This window comes from Notamacropus eugenii, chromosome 1, assembly GCF_028372415.1.
Source record: "Notamacropus eugenii isolate mMacEug1 chromosome 1, mMacEug1.pri_v2, whole genome shotgun sequence".
Classification (NCBI taxonomy): domain Eukaryota; kingdom Metazoa; phylum Chordata; class Mammalia; order Diprotodontia; family Macropodidae; genus Notamacropus; species Notamacropus eugenii.
This window is the reverse complement of record NC_092872.1, coordinates 530,143,959-530,158,205: the sequence shown is the minus strand read 5'-3', so window position 1 is coordinate 530,158,205 and position 14,247 is coordinate 530,143,959. Positions and strand designations below refer to the sequence as shown.

Here is a 14,247-nt window from a genome sequence, read left to right as displayed (position 1 = left end):
GCCATCCTACATCTGGGGCCCTTTCCCGTGTTTGGTTGCTTTTTGATGACACTGAGAACTGCCCAGATGAATAAGTCTGGGCTGACTGGGCATCTGGAGGGGTGGGAGTGCCCTGTAGGTTCCTTTCAGAGCAGAGGTGATAAAAGAGTTGGGTACAATTTATTAGCATCACCTTCTCTTCATACTGCCCTGCCCACCAAATCCGCTTATGTGTAATGGTTAGAGCACTATCCGTGTAGTTGGGAAGACCTTACTTCAAATCTGACCTCAGCCACTTACTAGTGTGTAACCTTGGGCAAGTCATTTCACTTCTTTATGCCTCAGTTTCCTCATCTGTAAAATAAAGATAATAGCACCTACCTCCCCAGAACTGTCAAGAGAATCAAATGAGATTATATTTTTGCAAACTAAGCAAGTGCTATATAAATGAGCTACTATAATTATGATTATCATCTTTGCTAACCTTTCATTCCTTATTACTATATACCCCCTGACTACTTCTCCTTGTCATTTAGGGCCCTCACCCTTATCACAGCTTTAGATTTCAAAACTACCTTTCTCCCTCCTCCACCAGAAACTGGCAGGGATAGAGGATTAATGTAAAAGGGCATGGGTAGGAAAGATGGAAAAGTTTAAAGTTTGGAAATTTAAACCAAAAAGAAAAAAAAGACAGCTACTACAGTCGAGAGGGATAGAAACTGTGGGATTTACTTTGGAAGAAGTTTTTGTTTCCAGGTTCTCATGTTCACGAAGACTTCTTCAACCTACCCCAAACCAAATGCCTGTGACTGACCATGTCACTCCCCTGTTCAAGCAGCTTCCGTGGCTCAAGAATAAAAGACAAAAATGCCAATTTGGCATTTAAGACCTTTCATTCTCTGGCTTTCAACCTATCTTTCTTGTCTTACTACATGTGCTCTACCCCTGCCAAACCAGCCAACTTTCTGGCTTCTGTATGAAACATTCACTATCTGAGCCTTTTCATGGGGAGTCAGCTATGCTGGAATGCTCCCCTTCCTCAAATCTAAGTTGAGAGTATCCCCCTCCTACTCCTTGAAATTACATTGTATAAATTACTTACCTATCTGCACACATGCTATCACTGCCCCAGGAGACTATAAACTCCTTGTGGACTGGTACTATGTCAATGTTTGGTTTTATACCTCCAGAGCTTAGCACAGTGTCTGGAAAATTAGTAGACACCTAACAAATGCTTACTGAATTGAATTGAACCCAGACAGACATATTCTCCTTCCACCAATCCAAATGACTTACTGTAATTGAGTCTCCCAGGGCTCCAATCACCTTGATGTCAGCAGGTCTCAGATTATGAACTAAAAAAACAAACAAACAAAACCAGAAGAGAATTGAAGGGGACTTAGATGCCATCTAGCTTGTGAGACCCTCTTCCCACACAAATCAAAAGCACCTAGAAAACTTAAAAAAAAATTTTAAAGCACTTTTCGGCCAGGATAGTAGATAAAAGATTTCTGACCTGCATTCACCTTAAGGATGGAATCACAGAACACAAACTATTTGCTTTAGGGGACTGAGATGAGTTAACATTTAAATAGGTCCTTAAAATTTACAAGGCTCTATACCTGGGATCACAGAATGATAAATATGGGTTTGGCAGAATCAGAAAGGTCATTTAGCATGGCCCTCTCACAGTAGAGTTGAGGAACCTGAGGTCCAGAGAAGCTAAATCAGCATCACACAGGTGCTAAGCATCAGGGCTGAGGATCATACCTGGTTCCCCTTTACACTACCAGCCTTCTTTCCACCTGATCAGAGCATCTTAACAATCTGCAGACAATGGGACTAAGTATGTTAATTATTCCCCCTTGTACAGGTAGGGAAATTGAGGTTTAGAAAGGGGAAGTGACTTTCTTATGGTTTCATAGCTAGGAAAAAATCCAGAGTGGAATCATCAAATCCAGCACTATTTCCATTATGTCCCTTGCTTCCTTGGTGGCTGATCCCAAGGGGAGGAATAGAAAAGGTGAACACCTTTTCCCAAGTATTGGGGAGACAAATAGCCTGCCAGCATCTTTGATGATATCAGATACTATAAACTGAGTTCTCATTTTTCAAACATGAAGTGAGTGGACTATATTTGTAGTAAGGGCTTAATGCATGGGTACCTATTTCTTTCATACAATCACTATCTTAGAATTAGTCATTGTGCATTCTTATGTAAGCCTTGTACCAAGCTACATAAAACCCACTTATATCATTGCTTATATTTTCGTCTTTCTGTCAATCTCTCCCCTCTTTCCAATTTTCTTTCCTTCCCTTCTCCCCCTTCTCTTTCCTTTCCCTTTCCTCCTTTTCTCCCTCCATTCTTTCCTCCCTTCTTAAGGATAAAGCATATATGACATAAGGCATATAAATATGGTCAGTGGAAACATCACTGGATCTAGAATCAGGAGATTAGAAAGGTAGCAGTGTATGAGGGAAAAGAACAGCAGATTTGGAGTTAGAAGATCGAACAGGTAAAGCCCTGGCTTTGCAGTCAAAAATCATCAGTTCAAGTATAGGCATGTAACTTTCTCTCTCTGGGACTCAGTTTCCTTATCTGTTAAATGGTAGACTAGATAGGTTGTAACGTCCCTTCTAGTCCTCAATCTACGATACTGCTAATTAGCAGAGTGACTATTCCAATTATGTTAACTCTCTGTCTCACTTTCCTCATTGGTAAAATGAAGAAGATACTTATTATCATCTACCTCATAGCATCTTTGTGAGGAAAGCACTTTGCAAATTGTATATGCCCAATAGAGTATACCCAAATTCCCATTCTCATACAAATGAACTTTGTGGTCATAGTCAACATTGCCCAAGTGATTGAATCCTCCTAAATCATAACTCAACCTCTTATTAACTACCTACCACATTCTCAGCATGGTGTGCTGAATTCAGAGTGCTAAGAGCTAGATTGAAATCCTGATTCTACATGTGTCACTCTATCCATCAGACTGTGTTTTCACTGAACTTAAAGAAAGGTGTATGGATGTGATGTCCAATGTCTGAGGTCCCTCCCTGTTCTAAAATCTATAATCCATTAACTCTGTTTTCGCCAGTAATGCCCTCACTGCCTTTCTTGATCATTCAGTCAGTCAGTAAACATCTGTTAAGCACCTCTATGTGCCAGGTACTGTGCTAAGGACTGGGGAAACAAAACAAAGAAAGGCAAAAGACAATTCCTGCTGTTTAATGGGCAAGAAACGTGCAAATAACTATGTGCTCACAAACTCTATACAAGATTACTTGGGAATAATCAGTTGAGGGAAGAGACAATCAACAGAGATTGGAGAAAATCTGGTAGAAGGTGGGTTTTAGCTGGGACAGATACCTCAATCACACTGAAGGACAGTCATAGACACTGCAGTTACATAGAAGGGTTATTGGTTTAGTTGCTAGTCAATCAATTGGCATTTATTAATAATCACCTACTATGCAGCAAGTACTGTGCTAAATGCTAGAGACACAAAGGCAAAAATCAGTCTCAGCTCTAAGGAATTCAGTCTTGATTCACAGTTTAATTTTAATATCAAATAACTACTTACAAATAAGGTGTATAGACAAATTGGAGATAATCCAGAGGAAAGACACCAGCCTTGAAAGAGATCTGAAAGGCTTCTTATGCTCATTGCCCAAGGCAGAAAGACCAAAACTGCTAGAACATCTAAGAACATTGTCCCCAAAGAGGCTGACTGTCTCCTGGCAAAGAGCAGCCATATTTCATAAAACATGAAGCAGTACAAAAAGGAACTAGATGCTTTCAACAGCATAGGATGACAGCACACAAGCCCAATAAAATCCACATCGCAGAAGCATAATTATATTCACTCAGGGGAAGTATTAGCATTTAATGAGACAAAGGTTCAAAGTATTGCAGGTCTAGACTCCTGAGCATAGACACAACTGGTCTCTCCAATTTCTCTACCTTTTCAGCAGCCAGGAAGGAGCTCTTCACTTCAAATCCTTGCTTTCCTGGGGAAGGCAGAAGTCTTTTGTATTTTTATCTTGTCAGGACTGAAAGTCACCTATTGATTGACATTTCTGCTAAATTGTACCCTTTTGGGGGGATATATCACTGCCTTGCACATTTGCGTTAAAGTTACTGACCAGAACCATCACTAGTACTTTGGATGTCCAGGGCAAGAGCAGTTAAAGTGGGAAGCAGATCTCAGATCTAGGGAAAGAGGGAGAGACCTTGGACTTCAGGACAGGTCTTGAGGTGTTGCTCCACAGAGAGGAATCAGAGGACCCAAGAGATGCTAACCAATCATGTGGTTGCTGCAGGAGAGAGCACCACCAGGAAAAAAGGCCAGGGTGGTATTGGGCTGAATCAAGGAGGCACTTATTGTGGGAAGGACCATGTAGAGGAAGGTACCATTGGATAACTTCCCACTTTATCTAAATACTGTTACTGAGGGAATAATAATTATGGTTAACACCATCTAAATGTTGACACCTCTATTGTTAATGTATTTTTAATGGAATTAATATATTTTTAATGATATTTCTCATCCATTAATAGGCCCATGTGGTTTGCTTGTGTCACTTCGAGGCCTGAATCACATGAGTCTGTGGTGGGAGGAACTTCCTGAACATGAGGAAGAGGAAGGGGTAGAATAAAAAGATGTGGAGCTGGAGCAAATCTGAGCTGGGAAGGATAGAGAAAGCAGACAGCTGGCTGTTGAGTGATAGAAGGCCATTTTGCTTGGGAAGCCAGTTTGTGGAAAGGCCTAATAATATGTTACAGACTTCTTGGTTACTAAGATGGATTTCTTTGTTGCTACAATGGATTTGGCTTTCTGGTGTTTGAATAAATGTTTTGTTTCTGTCTTCCAGGTGGAAAGTCTATTCTACTTTGCAATTCAGAATTATGCTGGCACGTTCATAGGCACTATAGAACCTGGGAATACTGCCATTGGTGCTACAACACCTTAAGGCAAAGCCACAGCCATGCTGTCCTATGTATGGCTCTCACTCTCAAATGTTCAAGAGTTGCATGGATAACTGAAAAAATGGGTTATCACCACTAGTTCTTCCTAAAAGACCCATGTCAAAAATACTAACACCATTTATTAATAGGGATAGGGATAGAGAGTGGACCAGTGATTTCATTGCTATAAGGAACTTCCCAATGAGGAAACTTCCTCAGAATTTGTCTTGTCCAGTCTCCCATAATGCCAATGTTGGTTGGTCCCTTTTCTGTAACTTAAGAATCTTTTATGTTTACCTCAAATAGTTAGAGGTGAATCACATGCTCAAGATCACAAAACTAAAAATAAATCTAATTTGTAAGGTTCACAAAGCACTTTCCTAACAACTACCCAGTGAAAGGGGTAATGTAATTAATATTATTGTTGCCTATGGTGGCACCCTGCCACAAGGCTCTCTGATTACTGCCTTTAAGGTTCTTAGTTTTTCCCTGCTAGTATTTCATAACTGGGACACACTTTTGAAGGACAACTTCAAGTGATGTGGCCAGCTGTGACAAATGAGAATAGGCCTTCAGGTAGACAGACCAGAAGGCAAAAGGCCAGACCTCAAAGAATTTGGGCAAGACAACATTGTCACTAAAGGTTGGCAATTGTACCTGCACAGTACCATAGTCATTGGTGGTCCTTACCACCCCAGGAGTCCTTGCTAGAACACTTACAAGAGAAAGTGATTTATAAATTCATACATTTCTAAACCTATCTCTCTAGGTTATCCTGATTTCCCTAGATCACATCTAATCTGTTTGCCAGTGAAAGAGGCCACTAAATTTTACCCAATCACTTGCCCATTTAAAAGTGGGGGGAGGGAGGGCGGGGAACCTTACTCAGATTTTTCCTTTTCTCTTCTGAAATTTCCCTCTCAGAGATGGGGAAACCTGTGACCCTGAGGCCCATCCCTGTAATTAGCTTCTTCATAGCAAATCAAATGAGTAAGATATTAAGTCATCCATGGAATGAAAAGATAGTTTGACCTGTTATCTGAAAGCATAGGAAGGTAACACATTTTTTGGTTAAACTTGATTACTGATTTAGGGTTTGTTAATATCACAGATAGCTAGAGGTACAACCCAATGATATAGTGTTTTATAGATGATCCTAGGAGGAAGGACAGTTAAGTGATAAGATTAAATCTGTGGACTGATTAGCTGAATACTATCTGGCACAAAAAAGCTTCCTCGCAAAATGACGTTGTGTTTATAGATAAGTCACTGAAATATTCAAGATCTTGCTGATTTTTCAGATAGGAGGTTTTGGACTTTTATCAGTAGATGGATTGTATACCGTAATAGCTCACATTTATATAGGCTTGAAGATTTACAAAATGTTTTTCATACATTTGATCCTCACAATAAACCTGTTAAAAGGTATTATTAGCAACAATTCAGATGAAGAAATTGAGGGAAGCAATGTGACAACATAGAAAGTTAAAGAGTCCAACTCAGATCCTACCTTTAAGGCCTTGGATAAGTCACTTAGCCTCTCTATGGCTCAGTTTACTCATTTGTAGGATGAAAGAACGGAACTAGATGGTGTCTGAGGTTTCTTCATTTATCTCTCTTTGATACAATGTTAATTGTTTTTGACTGAAAGATTTCATATTTTCTCCTATTTTTCTTCCTCTTTTTGACTTTTATTGTTTCATGATGTCTCAAGAAGTTATCAGCTTCCAGTGAGCCAAATGTAATTTATAACAAGTTATTTTCTCCAGTGAAGTTTTGTACCTCTTCTATCATTTGGCCAAGTTTTATTTTGATGGAGCTATTTTTCTTCAGTAAGTTTTGTGCCTCTTTTACCAAGCTCTTAATTCTCTTTTCATAATTTTCTTTCATAGCTCTTATTTCTTTCTCCCATTTTTCCCTCTACCACTACCTTTTTTTTTTGCTTTGAAAAAAATCTTTCTTTAGCTTTTCTAGGAATTCTTGGTAGGCTTGTGTCCAATCTGGATCTTTTTTATGTTTTCAAGTCATTGTCTTCCTTTATATTTTTGTCTTGAACCTCCTTGTCATCACAGTCAGCTTATTATTTGTGTTACTTTATGTTAGAATTGGGCTCTGCTTGTCTGCAGATGGGGTGGGAAATGATCGGCTTGAATATCTATCTGTCTGGAACTAGGACGTGGAAATGGCAATAGGTGACAGAGCTGCCAGATGGCACTTGTTCCTGCCTTTAGGGCTGGTAAAGAGGTCCCCTGGGATCTCTTTCTGACCAGATGTTCATAGTGTCTTGGGCTCTGGGCTGCTTGCCACTGCTGTTGCCACTGTAACATACAGCAGGTAACACTTCTATCTATTCAAGACCTATTTTCCTAAGTCATCATGGGTTACCAAAATGACTCACAGTGATGTTTTCCTCATTTTCTTTTCAGAATTTTGTGTCTCATTCTCTGTATGGTTGTGGAAGAGAATTGGGGGGAGCCACAGCAAAGTTGCTAAGCTGACCCTACTGTTGTGCTCCTCTTTGAGGTTTCTGATTAGGTGAAGACAAATTAAGAGACTTTATAAGAGGCAAGATTTGAATCCAGAGCTTCTAGAGCTTAAGTGGAGCCTCCAAATCCAATGTTCTTTCTATTGAACCATGTTCACTCTTTGTGACAAAGTATCATGGATAATAGTAACTTGGCCATTTAGGATACATGGGAAACTGTCAACTAAATATTACACTTTAATCCAGGAAAGAGATTTGGAGGGATTATAACTTTAATAACTGGAGGAATGCCCTGCTGTATATTTGTTTTGTCTTTTCTGCTTTGGAGAGAGGAGGGTGATTTAAACTAAACCACTTAAAACCTCTAGGATTCAGAAGGGTACAAGCCAGTCTACTCTTCATTATTCATAATTCAGGCCTTTCAAACGTACTCACTCCTAAGATAACATCAACAATGAAGGTGAACTAATTGCCTTGGCTAAAGGAGCTTTGTTTTGGAGAACAAGGTGATTATTAGGCTTATTTCCTTCCTCTGATCTGTTTCAGCAGGGGTTTCTTTAACTAAGCAGAGGGTGTTGTGGGGAGGGGTTGGCAGGGGAGCTAGAAGGGCCAGGTGCAGTCAAGCTGAAGATTTAACTTCTTCTGTACCTTTTGACTTTTGGCGCTTCTTACAAAATGATGAGCAATACATCAGATATTCTAGGAAAACCAGGGAAGACCTTGGAAATTATCTAACCCAACCACCTCTATTCACAGATGAGAAAACTGAGGCTCAGAGAAATTAGATGACAAGTTACATAGCCAAAAAGTAGCAGAGCTAGGATTAGAAGCCAGGTTACTCCCCAGACTAGCACTCTTTCCAAGTAATTTAAGAGGGAGCTTGAATTCATTAGAGGTAGGCAGCCTTTCCCAACATCCTCCCAAATGTATCATCCTTTCCTAATCCCAGAACAGATGGGGTTACAAGACCCTCAAACAGTTGGATAAACAGGTTCCTGGTCTGCAAGAGAATTATAGTTAGCTAAGAATGAGAAGTCACCAATAAACTAATATTATGAAGTATCAGATTGAACTAGTAGAAATTCTAGGGTCTCTGGAGATTAAAGGCTTCAAATAGGAAACAGTAGGATAGGATGGGATGAGAGTTAAAGGGTCTGTCTCCCCTCTTCTCCATAAGGGAACTGGATAACATATATAAATGTTATTCATATTTATATATGTTATTTACATAAATGTCTTTCTCTTCAGACCTTTCTTTTCAAATGTCAACTGCTACAAATGAGAATCAGAATCCAGTACACTTTCTTATAATAGAGAAGAATTACTCTTGGACATCCACATGAAAACCACTCACTACCTGGGCTTGGAATCAGGACAGTTCTGGGTTCTAATTCTATGGGTAACACTTTCTTGATGTTTAGTCATTCAGTCATGTCCAATCCCTTGTGACCCTGGGGACCATATCACACCAATGCTGTCTGTGGGATTTTCTTGGCAAAGATACTGGAATGGTTTGCCATTTCCTTCTCTAGCTCACTTTACAGATGAGGGAACTGAGGCAAAGAGTTACGCGACTTGCCCAGGCTCAAACTGCTAGTAAGTGTCTGAAGCCAGATTTGATCTCAGGACTCCCTGACTCCAGCTCAGGGGCTCTATGCTTTGTGCTACCTAGCTAGCTAACACTTACTACCTGTGGTGATTTGGGGCAAGTCAATTTCTCTGGGATTCAGTTTCCTCCCCTGTGAAATGTGGATCACAGGGCCAGTCATGCTTATTTCACAGGGGTCTGTAAAGATCAGATGATCATAGGTTCCCAGAATTACAACCAAAATGGACCTCAGCTCATCTGGCTCAAATCCCTCAAGTTATAGTTGGGCACACTTAACCCAGAGAGAAAAATCAACTTTCCTCAGGTCATGCACAAACTGCAGAACCAGGATTCAAACTCAGGTTGTATGGTTCCAAAATCAGGATTCTTTCCAATGTGCTGAACTGCCTCCCAATATTTGTAAAATGCTTTGTAAACCTCAAAGGGACATTTAATTATAAGTTGTCATCATCTCTGCATTTTCGCTTCCTTACTAACTTGGACCAATAGAGTCCAAAGTCACAGGAGGGATCTAGGAAAGAATTGGGAAGCATACGTGAAAGTTAATGAGCCACCTCTCTTCTTTTACTGTTTTTGCTTGTGAGTAGCATGTTCAATTGGCAATGCAGTCCCAATTTCTCAGTGCCTATGCTTCCCTCCCATCTTGTCCTATACTTTAATCTTTAATGCACTCTGCTCGTGTAGGTAACCACATATGGCTCACTTGAAACAAGGAGGGTTATGGCATTCATGAACTGACAACTGGTAAGAATAGGGAGGGAGGGTGCTATATGCCATCTGACTATTTATTATCATCCTCTAGGGGTCAAATACTTTGTTCCTTTGCTCAATGGGAAAACAAACCTGAAGTCAGCTAGTGGGTCCATCTATTTTCCCTTGATATCTTAATCATATCATGGAAACTCTGATAAAGTACATTAGCATAAGTATATATGTTAAAACATCTATGACCGAGTAGATAAAATGTCTAGCCTCTGAGTTAGCAAATCCAGGAAGTCTTCCTGTCTCTTGAAACTAACTGGCACCTCTCTACAGCTTTCCTTTAGAGAGTAGTTATAGATCCGAGTTGGTAAAAGGAATTGCCTGCTTGAGAGTTCCCTGTATCAATGAAATCATAGATGCAGGACACCAAAATATGTATTTAGAAAGTTGTCAATATGACCGGTATGGAAATATGTTTACGTGAGTGCACACATATAACATATCAAATTGCTTACTGTCTCAGAGAGGCAGGAGGTGGAAGACAGAGGAAGAAAATTTAGAACTCAACATTTTTTAAATGGATGTGAAAATTTGTCTTCATATTTAATTGGAAAAAATAAAATACAATTACGAAAGAATGTAAGTTGTACAACAACAAAATTAAATATATAAGCTTACAAGAAAAGAAAGTTGCCAAGTTTATGTATGTATGCATAGGGAGAGGTAAAGGATAGCAGCATTTACTCCTCATTGGCTGGCATAGTAAGTAGAGCGCTAGACCTAGAGTTAAAGCATCCAGATTCACGCTTATGTAGCCTTGAGAAAAATCATAATCTCCACCGGACTCAATTTTTTCACCTATATAGAATGGAGATGGGGGCTGGTAGGTGGCACAATGAATACTGCACTGGGTCTGCAGTCACGAAGACTCAAGTTCAGATCCAGCCTCAGATGCTTACTAGCTGTGTGACCCTGGACAAATTACTTAACCCTGTTTGTCTCAGTTTCCTTAACTGTAAAATGAGCTGGTGAAGGATGTGGTAAACCACTCCAGCAACTTTGCCAAGAAAACCCCGAATGGGGTTACAAAAAGTTAGACCCGACAGAAATAACAACATAGAATGGGGGATAATGCCTATCACACCTACTTCCCAGAGTTCCTGGGAGGCTCACATGAGATAATATAGGTAAAAGCACTTTGCAATTTAAACATATTCAGTTATCATCCTCATATTCATTTCATCCTCATCATAAAATTCTAAAGGGTTGAGACAGATAACTATTTACCTCTCATCTGGAAGAACTCAGTGAACTATCTAAGGCACCCACAATTCTCTAAGATGGGCTGGTGTGAGAAGCACAGTTTGCCAACAACTCGTTCTTCAAATTCCCAGAGCTCCCATTTCCAAGAAAATATGTTGTTCATTTTAGGAAGACCACAAGTTTCTGTTTTTCAAAGTCAAAACAGGCACTTTGGAAACCATTTGCTAAAGTTATTAAGCCACCAAAGGTTATTTGTTTAAAAGCTTTTATCTTATCATTGTAACAATCCACAAAGGAAAGAAAAATGTGCCTCCACCTTGCAAGATGCTAACTGATTACAGGATTTAGAGCTCAAAGGGACCTTGTAAATCATCTTTTCTAACCACTCAGCAGGATTCAAAGTCTGTTGTTTTGAACTCAAACACACCAGGGTTCAAATTTTACCTTAGAATCTAGTTGTGAAACTATGGACAAGTCATTCAAACTGTCCAAGCACAGTTTCCTCACCTACACAATGCGAATAGTAAAGGCACCTACTTCACTAAAGGGTCACTATGAGGACTAAATAATACATGGCAAGCAAAACGCTCTGGAAAGTTTAAAAGAATTATTAGTACTATGCACATGAGGAATTATTAGTACTATGCACAGCTAGGTGGAGCCATAGTACACAGAGTGCCAGACTTGGACTTAGGAAGACTCATCTTCCCCAGTTCAAATCCAGCTTCAGACACTTACTAGCTGGGTGACCCTAGGCAAGTCACTTAACCCTATTTGCCTCAATTCCTTCATCTGTAAAGTGAACTGGAGAAGGAAATGACAAACTACTACTGTTTCCAGGAAAGCCCCAAATGGGGTTATGCAGAGTTGGCTATGACTGAAAGGATTGACCAACAACATACATATGAGCAAACAGAAGTTCAGATAGAGGAAGTAATTTGTAAGGTAAAGAAGTAGGTTAAATTAGAGCCACATTCAAGCCGACTTGCCCAGGATCTCACAACTAGGAAGTATCTGAGGTAGAATTTGAACTCAAGAAGATGAGTCTTTCTGACTCCATGCGTTATACTCCATCCACTGTACCACCTAGTGACACTAATTCAAACTTGGCTCTTCTAATAGCAATGTTTTTACGATACCACATTGCCATCTTACTACAAGACTAAGCAAAAACCTAACTTCAAATGCTGAACACTACTGTGGGCTCTTCACTCAATCTTGAGGGTCATGCCTGCACTCATGACTGATAAAAGTATCTGTCCATGGCAAAAGAATGAAACAGGCTAGGGAAATTCAATGTGTTCCTTTCACTGTGGCTTATCTTAACCACTAGACAGGATTTCAGATTTAGCAGACAATTATTAAGCATTTGCTGTGTGCCAAGCACTGTGCAAAGTGCTTTACAAATATCATGGCTCAAATATTTCATTTAAGCTTCACAACCACACTAGGAACAAGTGCTGTTATTGAAGATGAGGAAAAGGAGAAAACAGGGGCTGTTACTTGCCTAGGGTCACACAGTTAGTGTCTGAGGCCAAATTGGAACTTGAGGAAGCAAGATGAGTCCCATCATTCATATTAAGATGGTCCCCAACAAATAGGCTAGGGGGAAGGCTCTCTTCCAGTGTCTCATTCATTGTGACCAGACAGATCTAAATGTGTCCAACTATTTATTCTCCCAACACCTGTCACCACAGTATCTCATATATTTCAAGCACTGAGATTTCTCTCTCATGTTATTTGGTCAGTTTCAGAATCTTCAGGGTCATATAAGGAAAGAGTCTCCTATCTTAACTAAGGGAAAATGCCAGTTAAGTATAAAACCTTACTTTGAAGTTTACTTTTGTCATCTTGTGACATAGATGATCTAGGTAGACAGTCAAAGTGTAGTTTCAAGGTAATAAGATAAGAGTTAAAGAATATCTCTTACTAAATCACTGGGACAATCGAGAATTATGTCCACATGAAGGTCTTAATGCTTTAAGTCATATCAAATGAGATAAAGCTCAGTGTCTCGGAGTAATAGGCACTAAAAAATGTCTGTTCCCTTCCTTCTTGCCCTCCCAACCCCACTACTTCATTAAGGCAAGATGGCAAAGTTACTAGACCTAGAGATCTGAGTATAAATCCTGCCTCTAACATTTAGCCTCTGACATGTGGTTTCATCAAGAACCCAAAATATTCCTCTTCTCATTTGTCTGCCAGGATAATAAAAGCTCCTGGAAGATAAGGGCCCCATCTTAAATTACTTCTGTATTTCCAGAAAGATGACATAAAAAGAACTTAATAACTATTTATTCAATAAAGAAATGAATGAATGATTTCATGAATGCATGAGGATGAATTGACCAATGGTGGCCAATCCATAGAGCATTCTCTGAATTGGTGTTCCTGGTTGCAGTTGACTTAAGTACTGGGGCTTACTTATAACCACATGCCATTTAGAACCCCTTATCGGTGGAGTCAAAAGAGTTGGTGAACAGTTGATATTCAAAGGGTTGTCACTGGCCCCAATCCCTCTCTCTCACTTTCTAAATGCAAATCAAGTCAGGACTGCTTTGAGGTGCTTTTCAACATGAAGTGTAGTAGGGAAATGCCATTATCCCTCACCCCACCCCAGCTACCTTATGGCCATGAACACATGGCAACAAAAATAGATATCCTGCCTAGACAAAACTAAGCCTGGGTTTGGGCTGCTAATTTTGTGTGTACTTTCTTGATGTTAGGCAAACAACTATTCTGAGATGATTGATTATGTCCAGATATGAAGGCAGTTATGAGTTTGAGAGGTCCACAGGCCTTGGGTCTCATTGGGTTGAAGCTAGATGGTGGAAACCACTACTGTGAAGAAGCCTTAACAGAAGCCTGAGTCAAGTTGTTTTTACCTACAGACGTGCTATTGGGGAGCTATTTGGACAGTATAGACCACAGATGAAATTGAGAATTCCTACTTAGCAGTCCTGCAAACTTCATATAAGAATATAAAGTTCTGAAGAGGTTTAAGATCAGCCTCCCAACTGATTGTAACAATAGTTATAAATTCAGTTATTGAACCCATTATGTTAAGGTATGCTTGTTAGTTATTTATGTTTAGCCTTTCTGTGCATGCAGAAATAAATCACCCATCCCATATCTCAGCAATATGGTGTACTGAATACTGTTTTTACTCCTCTTTTTGGGAAAACACTAGGTAGAAGCATAAGGGAAAATGTAAGTAGAAATATCCCCCAGGGA

General features: G+C 39.8%; 1 protein-coding gene across 4 annotated transcripts in view; it reads right to left on the bottom strand.

Moving 5' to 3' along the window:
- PLB1 (phospholipase B1) overlaps positions 1–14,247 on the bottom strand; it is a 227,650-nt gene that overhangs the window by 125,626 nt on the left and 87,777 nt on the right. For all 4 annotated transcript variants that reach the window (XM_072634072.1, XM_072634073.1, XM_072634074.1 and 1 more), the window contains one exon: positions 1,276–1,334. In XM_072634072.1, coding sequence (XP_072490173.1) covers positions 1,276–1,334 — 59 coding nt within the window. The remainder of the gene's footprint in view (positions 1–1,275; positions 1,335–14,247) is intronic.